This window comes from Tauraco erythrolophus, chromosome 6 (genome assembly GCF_009769465.1).
Source record: "Tauraco erythrolophus isolate bTauEry1 chromosome 6, bTauEry1.pri, whole genome shotgun sequence".
NCBI classification, from domain to species: Eukaryota; Metazoa; Chordata; class Aves; order Musophagiformes; family Musophagidae; genus Tauraco; species Tauraco erythrolophus.
This window is the reverse complement of record NC_141470.1, coordinates 29,064,054-29,085,627: the sequence shown is the minus strand read 5'-3', so window position 1 is coordinate 29,085,627 and position 21,574 is coordinate 29,064,054. Positions and strand designations below refer to the sequence as shown.

The 21,574-nt window shown below is 37.2% G+C and overlaps 1 protein-coding gene across 1 annotated transcript in view; it reads right to left on the bottom strand.

Annotated features, from left to right (window-relative positions):
- PHF21A (PHD finger protein 21A) overlaps positions 1–21,574 on the bottom strand; it is a 101,086-nt gene that overhangs the window by 76,235 nt on the left and 3,277 nt on the right. The window contains 3 exon segments of the mRNA XM_086613091.1: positions 13,134–13,199; positions 15,365–15,397; positions 19,986–20,121. Of these exon segments, the coding sequence (XP_086469217.1) occupies positions 13,134–13,199; positions 15,365–15,397; positions 19,986–20,039 (153 nt within the window). The 5' untranslated portion in view covers positions 20,040–20,121.

Here is a 21,574-nt window from a genome sequence, read left to right as displayed (position 1 = left end):
TATTACAGCACCCGGTATTTCCGCATGGCCTTAGAATTTGATGCTGTTATTAGACCCTGTTAGAGGAAAATTTAATTTTATAGGAATTTACGCAACTAATTTTCAAAATATTAGGTGGGGAGGGAGGGGGCAAGGGTTCTGTTTTCACAGATTTACTGACTATCCCAGCCAGTCCAAAAGAGCACAGACACTCTACCCTGTAGGATGTAGGAACAATTGTCATAAAAAAAATGAAACAACAAGAAAATACCACCCACTCCTCTGCATGCCTCAGACTGGGGTCAAATTTAAGTCTACAACCCATTTCTCCCCTCATACAGAAGTTTATGATTCTACGATGTGATCAATCAGTCAAAGCTTGTCTTTTCAAGGAACAGACTTCAACTCAGGAGGTCTTAGAATATTTAATATGGTTTGAGACATGTAACTAAACACAGAGAAACCTTGGGTACCGTAAGTGATAGAATGAACTTTTTGTCTCAGCATTTTCTAGCCTTAATCAGCATATTGCATGAGCAGATCATTAATATTTTAGAGGCAAATAAAGGATGTAATGAAATTTTGGAGACATCTGACCCACTAAAATATTTTTGAAAGCTAAGGCTCAAAATGACTGTATGTGTGTCAGTTCGCTGGGTCTCCTGCTAACTCAGGAGAGGTCAGAAGGGAAGCTAACTATCTGCTAAATGCCATAATTCACATACTGTTTAAAAAACCCACTCCTGAATAGAGAAATTATATATACTTTAAAAGCTCGCAAAACAGCCACCATTCAAAGATATGAATAAGCAAACTATGAAGGTGAAGGAGAGGAGATTTTATCACCTGCAAGGCTTTGAATGATCAGCAATTTTCATTCAAGCAACTTTTGAATAATTTGGAACCCACACAGATTACTCTGAGAAGTACATCAAGTTTAATTCCACATAGCTAAGTCCAAAAGATGTAAAACCCATTATGAAATGATGGAATAAAAAGCATTTACATCACTTAAGACAGCAGAAAGAGATAAGCAGCACAGACAAAGAGGAAAGGGCAAAACCAGTTTATTTATCCTTTACCTTCTACAAGTGCTACATAGATTACTTAGTATGCACTGTACACTAGCACCAGTGCTTGGAGCTCATGCCTGGTTATCAGAGAGGATGTACAAGCCTAATAAATAGTAACTCTTGTTCTGAAGGAGTTTAGTTTAAAAGTAACATTTATATTCAAAACTAAAAAGCGGAATAAAAGTAACGCAGTATTTTAAGTTCTAAACTCTCTTTTTGAACACGAGGACAATAACTATCTCTTACCATTCAAGCATAAACCCCAGCAGATCACACGTGGAGTCAAACCTAGCACTGCCATATCTGCAGTCCAAGGTGATATTATCACATAAAAATAATCAGGTACATTGTATTAGTGTCCCACATAGAGCCACATTCCTGCCACTGCACGGCTGTCCTACTTCACACTTTGATTATTGCCCGTGTTCTTGTCAGAAAAATTAAGGTTTAGGGATATAGAAGCTGACACATTGTTATATTACCATAATGCACCTTCTTAATGCAGAGGATAAAAGTGATGCATTTGGCATTTACTACAAAACCAAACAGATAACTAAACTATCGTCTGTGTTTTTACCTGGTTTATCTAGGAAAAATGCATTGTAGAGCATCAGTAAGGTAAACCTAGCTAGCACAGCTGTTCCTAAAAACGTCTGACTGTTTATTTCCTCTCTTTTAAGTGCTTTAGCTTTACAACTGATGTTACATCTAGCAACTTTTGGTGACCTCAGAAAAAATATTCCACTTGTGGATCAGTCCAGTTCGCAAGCTAGCTCGCCCGACAGACCATTTTGCTTGTCTGCAGTTGGTGCATCTACTTGACTTCTTGCAGTGCTCAGAGACATCTGCATTCTATGTGTCAATTTCTATGAGTTCCTGAAGAATTTTCTCTTCATAGTTCTCCATGTAAGTAGGATTTAAAGGTCTTCAGATTACTAAACTAAGAAGAATAATAGAGACAAGGCTAAAAATTAAAATGGTTTCACGTTTTAACTGGACTGTAGCTATAGGATTCCTTCGATTTTAAAATCTGAATTGACACTTGCTAAAAGTCTGACCCAATGCTCCTGTTAACAGGAGATGCGCATAGCTCTAATCTCCAGGGTGTAGAGAATATTTAAGTATCCAAAGTCTTCTACAAATTTGTAATAGCTCCTAAAGACACAACTTTGTATCATAGCTAAAAGTCCTCTCGAAAAGATCTTTCCATTAACAGATCAAAATTGAATTTGTAGTATCTGCATTTTTCATCTATCGGTATTGTATTTTGCTCAAAAATTAAGACCTTTGCAGAAATTTCCATCTTGACTATTGAAACTCTGTCAAACAAAAACTACACAACTACTTGAATGCATTTAAAAGATTTCTCCCAAATTACAAATCTCTTGCCAGTTCTCCATAAAAACTGTTATAAACTCCAAATCTATTTTATGATAGTCTTGTCTAAGTGAATATTTAAAGGAAATTAACATACGCTAAGTTACACTTAAAGACAAAATATTTAAAATCATTTATTTCTGTATCTATACATATAAGTTACTCATTTGCTTTTTAAAAAGCAGCCCAGTGTCTGATTAAAATGAATCTTCTCCACTTAAGCACTGTATTGTGCACCAAAATCTTTTACACAATAACTGCTGAAGTTCCTAAAGCTATGTTAAAAGCAGACCTACAAGAAATTTTTGTCCCAAACGACAGTACCTTGAGATCAAGGTAACCAAACAAAAGAGTAGAAGTTCAAAAGAAGGGAATAATATTCAGTTCTCTAAACAATAGCAGAATTATTTGACACTTACACAATATCCAGCTACCCTATAGAGGACCATTTTCTCCATAAGGTATTAAAGCACCAGCCCTGGTCTGGTAGCAGAAGAAATTATAGCATTTAGATAGAGCAAGATTTTGCTGCTTTTCATCCATTTGAAGTGCACAATTTCGATGCACTAAAGCATCCCAATAACTCATTTCTGAAGAGTCTCACTGTATGGAAGAAACACCTACCAAACCAGCCTTCAAGGGCAGCATTCCTGCATATTACAGAAGTCAAGATGTTGAGAAAGCAGTTCCTGCATGGCTTGTAGAACTGAATCTTAGACAGTCAGTAAGTCATTCTCATTTGGAAAAAAAAAAAAAGAAATTGAAAATCTTCTGATTCCAAGTTTCAAACAGAAAACACAGTACCTTTAGGCCACACAATTTTAACTGCCCAGTGGACAAACATTAGGAGCTTCATGTTCTGGGCCGCTGTAAAACTGCTTCCCCCAAATGATTCACTCACAGAATGGGATATTTCTGTTTCTTGAGATATATGACAAAATTTAGAATGAGTTGGAGAATTTGAGAAAGTAGTTTTGCCCGAGTTGATTGCTGAAGCATTTGTTACCAGCCCAAAAGGTGTGTGTGGAGCTTTTGATGCTAGAAAGTTGCTGACAATCAGGCACTTCCACACCGCTCTGGGCTGGCCGCAACTCTAAAGGACAAAGCATGAAGAGAGCGTATGGATATGGAGCAAGACTCCACAGGCTTAAATACTGCCAAGTATTCCAATTTTCAGAAGACTAAAATAAAAGGATAGCCACTCGCTGTTCTGCAAGACATTAAGCAGCTCTAAAGCATATGTCACAAAAATTCACACCATGTATTAGAGTTCCTATGTAATTTGTCTCTGCTTATTAAAGGAAAAAATAATGTAACCAAGTTCTGCCTTCTATAAACAGTATAAACACGATCACTGAGGTTTTACTTAGTGGATAAGGAAAAGGTTGGCTCATTTCTCCTTGCTACATAGGGCAGCCTGGGTGCAACTCTTACTTACTAAGGTCATTCATTTACTATGACGCGCTGCCAACATTTTACTGAGGAAATCTTAAGAAAGAAAGAAAAAAAAAGAATCACAACTACTAAACTGTTTCTAACCATCCTAACTAAAACTAACTGTTTCTTTGCCATCCAGAGGGACCTCGACAGGCTGGAGAGGTGGGCCCGTACCAACCTCATGAAGTTTAACCAGGCCAAATGCAAGGTCCTACATCTGGGTCGTGGCAATCCCAGGCATAAATACAGACTGGGTGGTGAATGGATCGACAGCAGCCCTGAGGAGAAGGACTTGGGAGTACTGGTGGACGAGAAGCTCAATATGAGCCGGCAATGTGCTCTTGCGGCCCAGAAGGCCAACCGCGTCCTGGGCTGCATCAAGAGGAGCGTGGCCAGCAGGTCGAGGGAGGTGATTCTCCCCCTCTACTCTGCCCTCGTGAGACCTCACTTGGAGTACTGCGTCCAGTTCTGGAGTCCCCAACATAAGAAGGACATGGACCAGTTGGAGAGGGTCCAGAGGAGGGCCACGAAGATGATAAGAGGGCTGGAGCACCTTTCCTATGAGGACAGGCTGAAAGAGTTGGGGCTGTTCAGCCTGGAGAAGAGGAGGCTCCGGGGTGACCTTATAGCGGTCTTCCAGTACCTCAAGGGGGCCTACAGGAAAGATGGGGAGAGGCTGTTCAGGAGGGCCAGTTATGATAGGACAAGGGGTAACGGTTTTAAAATAGAGGGAGGTAGGTTCAGGTTGGATATTAGGAAAAAATTTTTTACCATGAGAGTGGTAGAACACTGGAACAGGTTGCCCAGAGAGGTGGTGGATGCTCCATCCCTGGAGACGTTCAAGGCCAGGTTGGACAAGGCCCTGAGCAACCTGATCTAGTTGGAGATATCCCTGTTCCTTGCAGGGGGGTTGGACTAGATGACCTTTGAAGGTCCCTTCCAGCCCTAACCATTCTATGATTCTATGATTCTATAACTCACCTCATCTAACCTTGAAGAGCGTTTATAGGACAAAGAAGAAATACTCATCACAACTCAAGGGCTTTCTCTGTGCTAACTTTCAAAAGTCTATGGTAAGATGACACTTAGAATTTCTTGCTATTAAAAAAAGAAAGCATAGAACAAAAATTCTTTTTCACAGAATATATCAGATAAATGTTGTAGGGAAAATAGGTAATGAACTAAGTAGTTCACTGACTATAGAAGACTTGTAGGAAGATTAGGTTTCACTTGAGTGAGGGGTGGTCCCTCACAAAGGCAACGCAGAACAGTAAGAATTAGGTTCCCTTGTCTGAATCACCTCTTGGAAAGTATTCTCTCTCTACCTCTCTATTGAATTCCATAGCAATTCAAACTTAATTCCAGCAAAATTTCCCTCAGAATTCTGCATTCACCACTGCCTAATTGTACCTGTTATACTATAAAAAGGGGGAGAAGTTGAGAAAGACACCTTGTGCATCAATACCAGTTTTGACAGGCTTAGCATGAAGGAGGAAGTAAGAAAAGCTCTGACAATAATAGACCTAATTAAAACAAAAAATACACCAAGAAAACCTACATGCTATCTGGCCTCCACCACCTATCTTCCCTAACAGTGAAGCTCCCTGTCAAGTGTCTCTGCTAAGTAGTTATTGCAACACAACAGCAGGGGAAAAGTTGCTCTAAAGAGATTATAGGCTTTTTGGAGTTTCTAAAAGTCAGAACATTTTAAAAGTTAACCCAGAAATGAGTACAATACTGAAAGAAACTGACTATATATAATGCCCACAAATAGTAGAATTCACATTGACTTGACCCCATTCGATGAAAATACTTTTAATTATTTTTATGGACAGAAAATGCATACCAGGTTATAATTTCAGTGACTACTGAAGTTTCCTGAGGATGAAGATGGCATTCTCTCCCTACAACAGTGCCAATATAGAAAAGAAAGCACAGAGATTTAGTGAAACCGCATCAAGGGCATTCTTCCCCTATTAGTCCTTAAGGTTTGTTCTCTCTTTTAAGCCCTTCAAGACCCACAATAAAATGAGAAAACAACCTCGCAGTGACTAGAGCAATGAGGGCAGATAACACTTATTCAAAAAGAAAAGTCAAACTCTAAAATAAACTTTTACGAAAATTGTATATGCATTTGGCCCTCTCATGCTTCCTTAGTATGTCTTCTCTCTAAATCACTTCCAGAAAGGCGTATCTCCTCTTTTTTCATCCAGTGTCCACCACAAAGGACCTTCAGTCCACCTGTAAAGGCCAGTACAATTAACAGAAACCAATTCCAAATTGGCACTACAGAAGCAACGTAATATGTCACATTCACCTCACTTTTTTTTTTTCAAAAATAAGCAGGAGGAGTTGAACTGAGTGGTTTCGCCATGCACTATGAGGGTGTAAAGCGTAACCCATATGTTGGAAAATACCACCTAATGCTGACTACCCCAATCACTCTGTTCTTGGCACAGTATCGTTAAATAAGATAAACTTTACTAATGAAATTTTTTATCCCACAGCTGTACTACATTCGTTAACTCACAGTGCAAAACAGCACAATGTCAGGAAGTGGCTTATTTTCAAATCAAGTAACAGGCAGCAGAAAACAAACAGCAAAGACAAGTTTTTGCCTATATTCTAAGCATTAGACACACTGCCTTTCTCTCTTCTCCTTTCCAAAATTCAACATGCTTTTCTGAAGAGCTTGGGACCAAACGCCTCCAATAGGAACTAAAAATCCAAAAGGCTCTGAAAAGCAGATCCCTGGATTTGATTCCCCTTCTAACACTGATATACTCAGAATAAATCAAAATACTGTTTCTGGGGCTGTGAGGTTGTTCCACTGAGTCATGCAGAACAGAGCAGAATAGGCTATTTTAATCTGTTTTCACTTACAAAAATTCATTAGTAGATTTAATCCCTTTTCCCAGCCTTCAACTAAGATGCCTCTAAGGGTGCTATACAAAACATCCTAAATCCCAGTCATCACAATCTGATGTTTCGCCTATCTCTCCTCCAAGTATAAAAAGGCAAAGGGAATAGTAGGCCTTGAAATAACTACTGATGTGTGAGGTTTTCCAGCAAGTCAAAACACGTAGGAGCACCTAATAACCAACCCTTGCCATCAGTAGGGGATTTTCAAGGAAATACCACAGTTTAACTGCCCATTTTCTATCTACAATGTTGATTTTCAAACAGAGCAGGCTATTTTGGAGTTATGCCCTGGCTTATAAGAAGATGAAAGATGTATCCAACTAGGCTCAATTAAAAAATTTCTCCAGCTGCATCCAAATCTGCCTTAAATACAGCATGAACTCAAAAATTAAAAGTTGAGCCAGAAAATCACCGCTAAAGGAAGCGCAGAAGGAGGAAGGTGTGGAAGGTTTTTCTTCTTTTTAACGATATCATGAAACAGTCACTTGCATTTCCTAAATTAACTTACTCTGGTGCTAACTTATATCAGATACGCAAAAATTAAAGTTCACAAACCAAGAGTAAGAAGTCTAGGTAGAGCTACATTAAGAGAAGAATAGGATATCCAAGTTTAGATGCCGGTATGTGTTTAATCATGATTTAAGCATCATGAAAGGTCTGAGAAAGCTTAGCAATATTTCAGTCATATACAAATGATAACATCAGTTTTGCAAAAGAATTTGGAGCAGAAGAGGCAGCAGGGAGAGATGCATGAACTCTGCCTATCTACAATCATCTGTACAACATTCAAAATTTGTTTCAGACAGTATATCTTGAGAATATGGAAGATGATAACTTAATGAGAAGTCATTATATTCATTTTCACACGATATTTGGATGCAGATTAAACAAATACCAAAGATTAAAATAGTAAGCGCACACAGATTTCTCAAACAAACATTCACCTTCTAATCAGATGCTGTTCACACTGATCAGAGGGTTTGAAAGGGTCTGACGATTAAGAGAGGCAGTTAACTTCTCTTGATATCCAGATAGACAGTATCTTTTTGAAAGGAAAAACGAGTGACTACTTCAAATGGTCTAAGAAAGGAATTTAAAAATCATCAATTATGGGAGGAGGCAAAGCTAAGTGTATCACTACAGGGTTCATTATTAAAACCAAACCCTGGCAAGGTACAAAATTGTTTTTCATATATTTTAAGACTGCTTTACAAACAGTTGGCATAAATGGATGCTTGCAGTTACATATAAATTAGCATATTTTTATCATTCATGCCATTTACTTAAGAAAGATAGGTGTTTAGTGATACATACAGTTCCAGATAAACAACTGGAACTGAAATTAAGCATCATCTGTCTCAAGTTATTAGTTCCTACACATTAATAAGGCATATTTGCACACTTTCTCCAATACTGACAGAATAATCAGCATTTTAATATGCCATTGATGGATCTTGGGGAAAGGAAGGATTAGAAACTCCAGACAAAACTGGCAGGAGTGAGAAGAGAGTGACTTCATTATTTATTTCCAGATTTTGAGCCCTAAAGTTCTCACGGTATTCATTAGGTGTATCTACAACGTCCAGGCATATCTTACCTACCTTCTTATGCAGAAGCATTTCAAAGTGTTCTGTCCTACCTGTTAACTGTACTCAGTTTCCTTCCTGCTTTCCAGCTTGCTGGTGCTTACTTTCCTCTCACCAAAACATAGTCTTTCATTTTTACAGAATACGATGGAACATGTTTCAAGTACAATTTTCTGATAACACGTTCAAAAAGCCTCCATAAAAATTCACCTTTACTATGGATGACAAGTGTTAACTAAGAACAGTCTCACAGGACGAATTTATTATGCACATTACCAATCTATTCATTACTCCTTTATGGTACCTGTAATAAATACAGCAACATTAATGCTTAAACCTATTCCTGACAGTTTTTGAAGACTTAAATAACAAATTCCTTTTGTCAGTCTAAACCACATGTTTACATTTATTCAACTACACAAAATCTTGGTTAAATTACACTACCATTCTTAAAATCCCTCACAAATTCCCTTTCTCATTACTTGCTATTTAGTGGCAAGGTTACAAGAAGTCTCACCCTGAACATACAGGATTTAGAATAATCTCAACTACCTAAATTTGATGTAAACTTTAAATACAAAAGTCACTAGATTTGCCTATTCATAATAATAGAGATAAGCTTGCTTCAATAGTGTGCGTTTTTTCTAATGATATTCTACAGTTTCAACTGTTCTTCACAGTAAAGTATGTTAAACTTTTTCCCTCATAAAAAAATAAAAACATAAGCATCCCTATGCTAACAACTATTTTTGAGTACTTTTTCCTACAAGTGTATACAGCTCTTCAGAACTCAGAGTAACAAAGGGATCCACTTTATTCTTTCCACGTCAAGAGCAAATGCATTAGAATAGAAGTCTAGTTTTCACAAGACTGTTTTCTTGAAGATTCAGTGAATTTCACTCCAACTACAGTAAGAGACATTTTCATTTTATTTTCACATATAGGAGTAAGAGCCATGCAATTTCTTATCATCATCACCTTTTTACCATCCGGTCAAAAGACTATTCCTGCAAACTATCTTCCACATTTAAGATAGAACGTTGCTCCAACTTTTCCAAGAAATTGTGTTGAGATCAGATGTAGAAATTCCTCTGTATTTGACATGATATTGGTAAAACGGATTCATTTGCTGCCCACTTCTTTCTTTACATTTCTTTTGTCAAATAAACATAACCTCTCCCTTGTCACTGAAAAAAAGTACTGTTATGATACATACTCAATGATGATATATCTGCAAGATATTATAATTTTTTTATTAACAATGGAGGAAAAGAAGCAGACAAAAGGTGTTACTTCAAGATTACATCCCTCCTGCTCCTTTATGTTAGCCCTGCTCTACCTCAGTCTTTCACTAGTGTCACTGGTAACACCCCATCTCACCAAAGTAAGAAAAGTACACACTGGTAAACTTCCTCATGGAAAAATTCAAGAATACATTTTTTATGGTTTTTATTGTAAAGAGTATACTTAACTCAGAAAAAAGCTGAGTGGTGATAGCAAATTGTGGTTAAGTGTCTACAAAACAGAATGCCAAAAGAAGACACTATCATAGACTACAAAGAGAAGGAAAGAGCGCTAAGACTGTTACTTTCTTACAAAGATGTTAAAACATAATTAAAAAACAAAAAGAGTGCTAGACAGTAACAGAATCTATTCATATTTACAACCCAAGCTTAGATTTGGCAATGTAACTGTCTCACAAAAAGTTACTCTTGACTTCTCTTTATTGAGGAGAGGGGTGGGGGAAGAAAGAGGAAACCAGTTTTAAAAGAAACGCATTCAGGGTCTTCAAACTGCAGCACTCGTGTTTATAGCCGAGGAGCAAGACTGACAAACTGAATTCACCTTATTGTCCCCAGATGATAAAAATAAGGTAAGTACAGCTTAGAACTCCATGGTAATAACAAAGACAGACTAGTAGAGGAAAATAATCATCTGAAGAATTCATGTTTACTGTCCTTTAAATGCAAATTATTTTCAAATCATTTTTTTCTCTTTTGGAAGTTTTTCTTCCATATAATAATGCAATCAGCATACACCGCTCCATCATCTCTCAGGTGAAACAAATCAAAGAATTTATTTTCACCTCTTTCACATTCAAAAAAAACCCTATATAAATACATGACATACCTTATGCTGTAAGAGTTTAACCCCGCATCAACTAACAAATTTCTGCAGTTTTAAGCCTACACACAGCACAGCCTACTTGCTTTCTTTTTGTACTCTGCCAGATTTCTTCAATTTCACAAACTTCTGAACAGAGCTGTCATTATTAATTCTCAGCAAGAAACCTAAGCCACTATGAATCACTGCAGCAACTGGCAGCGAGTGCCGGCACTACTCTCACAATGCTTCAGAAATGGAGAGAAGTCCTAAAGAAACTAAAAGCTTTTAGCTAACCTACCACTGACTTGGTTCTTCCACAAGTCTTCCTGCAACTTCATTAAATAAGAGAGCAAAGGAAAAGGGTCCATTAGGCTGACATAATATTGCAGAAGCTAGAAATACTTCAGTATTCTGCCTGTCTAACACTAGGGGCTCAGCTCCACACCATCAAACAGTGACAATTATGCCTCCTGTATATCCACAGTGGAGTTTGGCCCTCAGAGTGCATTCATTGGGCATCAGACATCAAGATTACTTGGCTCTGAACAAGAGTACCGATAACACACGTTGCACTCCTCCTTAAGAAATGCACTGCACGATGTAAAGCATTTATTTACCAAGCAAGACTGTGCATGTTTCTCCATGCTATACGAAAATTAAATTGTTGGATAATATTGTCCCCATAAAATAATTGATAATAATTATTTTTCCTAAAAAGAAATGAAAGTGAGAACAGAAAAAAGAAAAGGGCTTTGCTGTAGTCTCTAAAACGTGGCTCAACTCCACATTGCTAAGCCACAGATGTCTATACAACAGATTCCCACAAACAAGAGGGAGTGAACATTTCTTTGCATTGGGAAGTTGTGGTTTTTGGTTTTTTTCTAGAACTCAAATCTGCCATGATCACTGCATTTTAGCAGCCAGAGTACTTTAACACCACTATCATCTGGGACATTGGCAGCTCTGTGGTCTAGCGGTAGATATAACAAAATAGTTAAACTTCAACAATCATAGAGAAGTTCACTGCTCTACCGATAATCCAAACCATTAAAATACAAAGAAGGAAACTGGACTGTGACTTCATATTGACTGTATTCACCGTGTGGAGGAAAGACAGAAACTTATTTTTCAAAGTCTTCTGGAAAATCAGCCCATGTTGATCCCATGAACAAGAGCACTTTAGTACTCTGAGGTATAATTTTCAGCAGAAAATATACGGTTGTATTTCTGGTGATGCGTAATTTAAAATACATGTTAGTATAGACCATTCTGTAACATAACCTTAAAGAATTATGAATCCAAGTTTAAAACTTACAGTAAGATATACTTACTTCTTTCTTAACCTTCCACTCACCATCTCACTGCCTGTTGCTGCTGATCATGTGAACTGGCAGTCAATATCACTTGCTTCATGGCATCAAGGCAAGCTAATTTTGAAATTACCAAGGGCCTCCTGAGCTTACCAGAGAATTCTGAAGCTGCTTGCTGTGAGACATAGCCACATGCAGAGGCTCATGCTGGTTTTAGAGAATAAATTATCTTCAAGAGAGGCATGCCATCACATCAGCAAAACCTCGATTTCTGTTGAACTACTGTTCTCATTAAAAAAAATAATTTTCTTTATTATCCTTACATGTTCCTTCCTAAACTCACTGTTGCACTACTAAAACATACCCTAATTTTTTACTAAACAAAATTTATAGATAAACGTTAATCACTGGCTGCCCATTTCCTTAGAAAAGGTAATTCTCAAAACAGAACACGTGCACATAACTGAGAAACGGAGATATCTAGATCTGACATTGATGTATAACTATATTCTTACCTATGCACATGTTCTAAAATGTTTCCCCTCTTCAAAGATGTTATCTATTGACCTAATTTGGTTCTGTTATTGACACAATAGCAACACAATTAAGGGACTGCTTAAGTCAGTTTAGTTTTTCTGGGAGGTTGTGGTAGGAGATTTTTGTGGTGTTGCTGTTTTGTTGGGTTTTTTTTAAAAGAAAGAAAGCAAGACCAAGTTTTGTAGATCTGTGTTACTTATTTTTCTTCTAGTTACCCACAAGACACATCTTCAAGTTCCACAATCTTTCTATTAGGCATTCAGATGTAATTATTACTCATACTTTACACCTGTCTAAGACAATTCCTACCAAATGGCAAATATAAGACAATTGTGGTGTAATTTATCATGGTAAAAACATAAAAATTGTTTATTAGGTACCCATAACTGACATGAATATAGTTAGTCTAGACACAAAGAAAAATTCCAGCATACTCATCCAGATGCACAGTATGGACCAACTAAGACAAAATCTAAAGATCTGCCTAAACCAGAATGGTCTGGTTTAGAGTAAGTTTCAAGATAATAATAAAGGAAGTGACAATATTCATTCATTTTTCCCAGTTTCCTTAACATAAAACATTAGTTTCAACTCAAGAAAATTGCTGTAGCTTCCACTGATTACACTAGTTGCTTGTTTGACAGACTTGCAATAACTCATCCTATCTTTTGTTGAAAAACCAAATAAAAATCCCAAATGTCTAGTTGCCCACACTTATTTTTGCACTTAAAAATTTTGCAGCTCTCTTGAAAGCTGCAAAAAGACACATCTTTAGAACAGGGTGTTAAAAATATATGTTTCCCTACCTGTTTCTCACTCAGAGCTGTGATTTTGGCTTGAAGTTCATGAAGCTGTTTCTTCAAATCAGCATTCTGATTAGAAAGAAAAAATATCTGTGAGAAAGATATTCCATTCGTTAACATAGAGTAGTAGCAGGAAGGTGTTTTTTTGTTGTTTTGTTTGTTTTTGTTGTGTTTTGGTTTTTTTTTTTCATATTATACTACAAATACAGCACCTCTGGATGTACAGCCAATAAACTTCAAAAGGCTCAACAAAGCCTTAGTTCTTGTCACTGAGTGCAACAATAATCAGAGGACTTTTCTAGCACTCAGAGACAATCCAGTTTGGAATGAAGATTTCATTAGAACATCCATTAGTGCTTACTGCATTATAAAGCACGTTTGTACATTTCATCAAGCTTACAAATTAAACAAGAAATATTTGTTAATAAGTAACACAATAGCATCATACTGTATACAATAGTATGCTATGGCATGTTACCGAAAGCATTCTCACCTGTGCTACTTATGCAAAAACATTATCATACATTTGACTGTGTAGAGCATCAGCAAGCATATCTATTAAATCTTAATTGACGCACATGCCAAATGAAGGCACACATATCTAACTCTTCATTTCCATGTACGTTTATGCCTTAGACTGTATTTAAGAGAATTGCATTTGCCTTAGGACATCATTCATATCAGCACTTTTCTTACAATAGTACTTTCTTAAGTTTAAGATTTGAAAGCTATAAGGATCGCTATAAAGATGCAACACTATTTCTTTCCTACTAAAAATAAAATAATTTTTTTTTAAAAAGTCTGTCCTCAGTTTAAAGCCTGTGAAGCTCTGCAGAAAAGTGACAGGGAAGTGAGCATCCCTATATTTTTCTATTTTTCCACTTTTTTTGTTCTCTTTTATGCTGTAAACCGTTTACACTAGCTTATGCAGGTTTGCTGTGCTACACTGAAATATTAAAACATAGGAGTAATATCCATAGAACTTCATGGTCAGGACAGCTTCCCTATTTTTATATTCCTCCATATGATTTTGAAATGCATTACCATCTCAGCTTGTAGATAGTCTTCTCCAATATACATACAGTTCTAGCAAAACCAGATATTGACCAGTCATCCTTCCTTCTTCTAGATTCCACTTACTAATCTCAGATAAAAATGCATTAAGAGCATGGGAAGCAGGGACCAGATTTACTCTTCCTGGCTCCAGTAACTTTGCATGGCTGCTTGCAGCATGACCTGGCTTTCAGCAGATATGAGCTGAAAGCAAACTGCTCTGCAGGCTAATTGTTAGCAGGCATGCCCAGCAAGTAGGATTAGCAGATCTTACCCAAATCCATCAGAATAAGGAAGTTCTAAAAAGCAGATTTTCCAACATCACCCTACACCCTGCTCATCCCTCCCTGTAAAGGGGTCTAACTACCTGATTGTTACAAAAAGCTGTCTTCCCACTCCACTGAGCTTAGAAAAATACATGCTCAGAAAAATTACAGGGCATTTAGTACCGTATGGGGATGGAACCACTTAATAGTAAGCCTCAAGTGAGCTGCCTTTGTCCACTACTCAACATTTCAGACTGATTAGAGAACTCCACAGAACTCCCCATTCAGCACACTGAGTGCTTAACTGCTGTACAAGATAATCCAGTCTCCTTACACAGTCATTGGGAAAGGCATCGCTTCTCCTGACTACGCAAGAAGTCTAGTTATCCAACTTCAGTAGCTCTGAAACATCTCAAGGCCAAGCGCCCGCTCTTTGGACACTACAGTGCTGAAGTTGGATACTTAACACAGGTAATTTGAACACAGCCTTAAGCTACATTCTTTATTTGGACAAACTTTCTTGGACAGAATATGCTATCTCTGCTTGTACAACTGTGAACCTCCTGATACTCAAAGTAAAAAGTGAATTCTAGTAATGGCAGATTTTATAAAGAGCAACTTCCAGTAGAATGAGAAACTTACTGCATGTTTGAACTGCACCATAGCCCACAAGAGTTGCTTAATTTAAACTATTAAGAATATGAGGCAAAAGGCTTCATAAAGGCAAGAGTGTTGGGTTTGTTCTAAACTATCCAACAGTCATTGTTTAAAGACTTGCTCATAATAGTTTTCTTCTAAACACTGTGTTAGCAAGGAAGAACACAACCAAGATACATCTAAAATTCTCAAGCTTCATGCACTGTTATTTCCTCTATTTTTAAAAGTACCTAATGCAATATAAAAATAAACAGTTACCTGTGGATCTTGCTTCATTTGGGCAACCAATTTCTAGAAAGAAAAAAGATGCAACAATACAATGAGGATTTTCATTACGGATCTTGTTGAGCGCTTTAAAATTCAACATTTCTGAAGAACCTTTGTAAAAGCAAAACATTCAGTTTACAGCATTTCAATAGCAAGGCCTTGAATCCAGTATTATACAATTTCCAAACCCATTCTTATTAATATAGTAAAACAACCGCACTGAGCCACCACTTTCGCTCCTTTTCCTAAACAGCTCTTGAACAAGTGATGCCTTTTAAGGACAGTTTAAGCCAGCTGGGTAAAATAATCTAATAGTTGTGTCTCCTCTAGAACTGCTGCCTTCTTTGCTTGCAGTCACAAGGAAACACAAATCACCAATAACTGCTGCGGGCACAAAAGCTGTTTGTATATTCAAGAGCAGAATGTTTCAAGTACTAAGGGTCCGTCTGTGCGTTAGCTCGGCTGGTACCACATGGAAGGCTCATGTTCAGAAGTATCTTTGACACTTTTCTCCCTCAAAGAGAGATTGAGATCATTGCAGAAGAGATGCCCTCCACATCCAAGGAAAAGCAGACAGATGGTTACCATTCACTATTCTTCCTCCTTCACTTCCTTCAGGCAGCTGCAGGAGAACGCAGTCTATTGCTAAGCAAGCAAAAAGAGCCCAGAACGAAGAGGCAATGTACACTAAAAATTCCCAATTTCTTTTTGGTTACAGCCATGTTTATTCATCACGTTGCCATGTCCCTTCCACATATGCACAGAACAACATAAAGTCTTTACTTTCTTCCCCATTTGCTCATCAGAATTGGGAAAAGGAGTCAGAAGGACAAAGTAAGCAAGAAAAATACACGTTCCATTCCACCTGCATTGATACTGCTCAGAGAATTCAGACTTTGTCAACTGATTCTCTTTAAAAGTTTATTTAATTTCACATCCTAAAAAATGTATTCATAAACAAAAAAAAGCATAGCACAAAGATAATTCTGCATCAGACAACAGGTTTACCTGCTGCATTTTCTTTCTAGTACTATCCAATAGCAAACAGAGGCATCAGCATGATGTCTGTGCTGGACAAGCAAAAAGTGTTATCTCCCATCTTTCCGAGATTTACTTCTCTGATGTCTTCAAATATCAAGTCTTAGGTTTAATAGCTAGTAACACATTTTTCTTCCATTAATCTGCCTTAATTACTTTTTGAACTCAGGAAAACACTCAAGATTCTGTGACAGTAAGTTCCAAAGTTAAACTATAGGACTGTTACGTAAAAGGATCTCCTTTTTCTTTTGAATCTGCCTCCTGATAATGCAAACATAAGGGGCAAATAAGATTATGGAAAACCAGTCTTGACTCGAGTCAAGGAATTGGAAGTCGGACTTGATGATCCTTATGGGTCCCTTCCAACTCGAGATATTCTATGATTCTATGACTGTTTCTCTATTCATCAACTTCTTATATTTTTTTTTCCCCACACCACATATTCCCCCATCAGTCATCACTGCTTCAGATCGAAAGTCTCCTCATGCATGAATCATTCCGTTGCTTTGTTCACTCTCAGCACTCTTCCTCATACTTCCCTAGTTCATCTCTATCATGTGGAGACAAAGTTTAAAACTGCATGTGACATTCAAGTACTCTGTACCGCAGGAACTCCTTCTGCAGTGCTAATAGCTAATTCACAACCTGCTGTTGCAGATGTAAAACCGGGACCGTTTTTCCATAGTGCATCGCTGGGCATTTATCTACACTGAGTATTATTGTTTCCTCATGCCGCTACCCAGTGTCACTGGAGCTAAGGTGCTATGTTACCCTTTTGCTTACATGCTTAGCTTATTTTTCCTCGGTGCTTTCTGCCACATCAGAGTTTGACAAACAACAAATCTATTAGTTTTTATACAAAGCGCTTGTACAGACTCGGTCATAAGACAATACAGTCAGTGACTGTAAACCGATCATAAAGCATTGTTAAATTTATGGATCATGCAATACTGCATCGTCCAATCATAAGGAAAAAAAAAAACAAACCCACATTCTTTTGCACTGACCCCAAACGCAAGCTCAATTTAAGGTATTTTAAAACCTACTGATCTTTTTGCTATGAAATGAGAGAAGGAAAAGCATGTTTTAGGTTCTTTCCACACATCAGCTCGAGGAGTCATCCATGAAGCCCAATCCTTCTGTGAGAATAGCTAAATATAACTCCTTTAACACCTCTTGTGATCAAAACTATGAAGAGCAGACTGTTTCAAAATAACCTTAATTAAGTCAACACAGTAAGAGAATGCACTACTTAGATTTGCTGCATCTTTTCTTAGGACAAGCAATATAGCTTTGACATGGAAGATATTTGAATTATCAGGCTGTACTCTGATGCAGCAAGTGACCTGATCAGACTTCATTTATGAAGGGTTCTTTGATCAATGAAACAAAACAATAAAAGTAGTTTTTTCTGAACAACTAACCACCTCCTTTGAGTCCTTACTGGTAGTTTAAGATACATTTTGCCAAAGCAGCATCATGAAAGCTTCAGAGCTCTGGAGGTGAATGGAATAGGCAGGAAACAACGACCTATTTTACAAAGAAAAATACAGTCATACTGAGCATCACTTTCCACAGCTACGTAAGCAGTCACAGGTAACACGCTGCATCAGGAAGCTGGGAGGCTTTGCTCACAGCGCAGAGCTGAACTCTGTACACTCATTGTAGACACCTGTCCATCACTGACAAGAGGACAACAAACTATGACTGTAAGAGTGTTGGCAAGCTTTTTCAGAGAGTCATCAGAAAAAGAAATATTAAATAAGTAAAAGATGACAAGTTAGACAATTCTCCACAAATCCTGAGCGCTGCCAAAAGAAGGGATATATTGTATCTCTTTAAGTTACAAAATTCAAAGATACACCATACAGTTCAAGCATTTAATTTGAACGTGGTTTTTTTGGTGCCAAAACCAGTTTCATTTCTATGAGTGGCCATTTGACCAGCACAGCAGTAACTATTCATGCATGGTTCAAGAAAAGTTTACTGAAGCTCCCAACACGTTGCTGCAAGTGTTATTTTCCATTTAGACTTGTTCTTAGCTTTAATTATGAGAATATACAGTATATCTTGAAGAAAAAAAAACCTTCAGATATAACGGCATGTCTAGTTTCACCAACTAAACCTAAATTTAGTTGAAAGTTGATTTCAGTACAGAGTTCACTTTTAACAAGGACTGGGCAAAGCTAAGGCAAACAGAGTCAAAAGTTGTTAAAAAAAATTCTTTTTGTATATTTTCCAGTCTTCATCTCTGTTCATCATCATCATTATGAATTTACAGATTACTCAGAATTTGCAGTCTTATCATTTTTAGTTAGTTTAGGCATAATGGACATTAGAGATACACACAAGAGGTAAATGTTGCTAGACAAACACAAGTGTGACTAGTGTTCTGATCATCATACAGCAGATAATACTTGAAAAAAGCACTTAATGGCCTTAAACATTTTAAGGCTTGCAGCCAAATGCCATGAGAGTAACTTCTGAATTTCCTTACCCTGTGACAAAACTTCATTGAAGTTTTGAACACAAGGGCCTTGGAGTTTGAGGAGAGCAAAATACTTGTCTGTAGTCTGGAAATTAATATTTAGCTTTTTCAAATTTTTCTCTCTAGCTGAAAGTTGTTAAAGCAGATACAGCTTCATTTTACTAACCCACTCATTCAAGTTCTTGCACTATGCTCGTCATTGCAGCAACCAGTGAACAAGTCATCTAGAACACTTAAGTCATCAGGTAATTTGGAAACGTTTTCCAAATTTCATACGATGATTTACATTGATCAGTGTAACCCACCACATATTTCTTTTATCCATTGCGTAACAGTTGTGAGTTTCAGGTATCCAACAGAAATACTTGGAGAACTGTAAAATTAACACTTCAAGTTGGCAGCTACTCTGTGTTTATGGCTGTAACCCTTTTGTTTCAAGAATTAATACGCGTATGTCCTCTTCCATTTGCTAAATTAGATTTTAATAACAATAATAATAATTCTCATTTGTATTGTAATGGAATGACAAACTGCAACTCTACTGCCATATAGTATCGGACAGGCTATCAGTAAAAAGACCCAACATGTAAGAACTTCTGAGCCCAAGCACTACAACATTTGGTTAGCAAAACTATACAATTAGAAGGTACTAAAGTAGAAGACACTCTAGAAGAGAAGCAACAGATGAGACTATGCAGCACTATGCATATTTTGCTTGAAAGTTGCTCCACTGTATTCTTCCATTGCCAACTGAATACTGCAGTGGGCTTCAGAGCACTAGAGAAACCTTCCAGACAGAAGTTGCTGAACATCAAGTTTCCAGAATGTTTTTATTGCTGCTACAAAACATTAACAAAAAAATGCCCACCCACAGCCTGCTATGTAGATTTTTCCCATTTGCTAAAAAACAACAGGTGGTGGGGTCAAAACACAGAGTATAAAATTCTAAAGTAATTTCAGGCTTATAAAACAATTATTACTATAGCTGTAGTGCTATTACTTGATGCTACCATTAGTAGTAATACTATCAGCAATACTAATGCTGCTATTACTTAAAAGTATAAAGCAAGAAAGAATATAAATTACCTGGTGAACCTGAATTTCCACTTTCAGAGCCTCCTGTAGAGTCTGCAGCTCCATTCTCTACCTTCTCCACTTTCTCTAGAAGTGTCTTTGCTGATTCCAGTGCCTTTAGTTTCTGGTTACCTCTTTAACACCAGTGCTACAGAAAAATAAAGGTTTTGTTTTGGTTAGTGAAGGAGATAAGTCAATTTGCAAAAAGGAGACTGTAACAGAGCAGGAATTCAGTAGTGAACTATATTCAACTGTAGCTTTCTAGCCTAAACACAATCTTTTGAATACAACAAATCTACAGGCTGTACAAAATGCCTGCCTTGGAGTTGGTTAGTCAAATTTGTTACTTCCCACATATCCCAAAGTTGACATACTTGTCCCTTATCTTAGTTTGCAGGCAGCTATCTCCTACCAATATCCTATTGCAGTTACATATTAAATTAGAAAATTTAACTACTGAGAACATTCTAAAAATCTGTGTAGATGAGAAAATATTCCAGAGACTAAAATTCTGCAACCCAAACAGCAATAAATTGTTAAACACAATGTACTGCATTAACATACTTCCATGATACTATAAAGCTGTTCTTAGATGGGATGGTCTGCATGCAATTTGACAGAACAACATTAATATATTAATAACCCACTGCCTAAAGTTTGTGCTGAGTTAGTCATTTCAGCTGAAGCCTATTTTGAAGGCCTACAAGATTGATATAAAGCAGCATAAGACTTATTCAAAACCATTAATTTTGAAATCTTTTACTTCTACTGGAATTCTACTTGTAGAACACCAGTATGAGTTTACTATTTTCACTTGTACTACAAACAACTTAATCCTCCCAACTCTGACACAGAAAAGCATTATCAGCCATACTTCTAAAGGGCTTTAAAGTTGGACAAGAAATTTTTGTTCAGAAATATGGTGAAAGTATCAGCTTCCGAAATGGGATTAAGATTCCTGTCTCTATCCCATATGCTCAAATTACAATGCAACCTATGTAAAAACTGGATGAAAAAACATCTATAAATACATACACATAAAAGCCATTAAAAAGCATTATATAGCAATCTTTCCAGTCACTCTTCCATTCAGACACCACATATTAAAGAAATACTGAAGTGTTAAAATAGTTCCTATTTCTTTAGTTTTTTGCACCTTGCTCAAAATTACTGCACAGGTATCGTGGCCAACTCAGAGGCCTTCATAATGGGACATCATTGTTTTCAGAAGGATATTGACAGTTTAGATTAGACATGTGGGCTGTAAAAAGAGAGTAACTCCTGTCAGTTGGAGACTTTTATTTTAACATTGTCTCACTACAGTAAACTGAAGTGCTGGACAAGTTTGTGAGGTCCTGAAATTTGGGGGGGGGGAGTGTTGCTTTGTTTAAATTAATTATTTCTCTTTCCAAACAGAAATATATTTCAAAAAGCGAAGACTATAAAGGGGTTTTAAAAAGCATTATATTTAAAATCCTTTGTCAGTGCTGTCTGCTGTTAGCTTAGAGTTACTTATTTAAAAAACAAAGGCCTGATCAGATGTTCTAGTCAACACATGAAATGACCTTCTGCAAGGGCCTCTCCCACACGTGACACAGAGG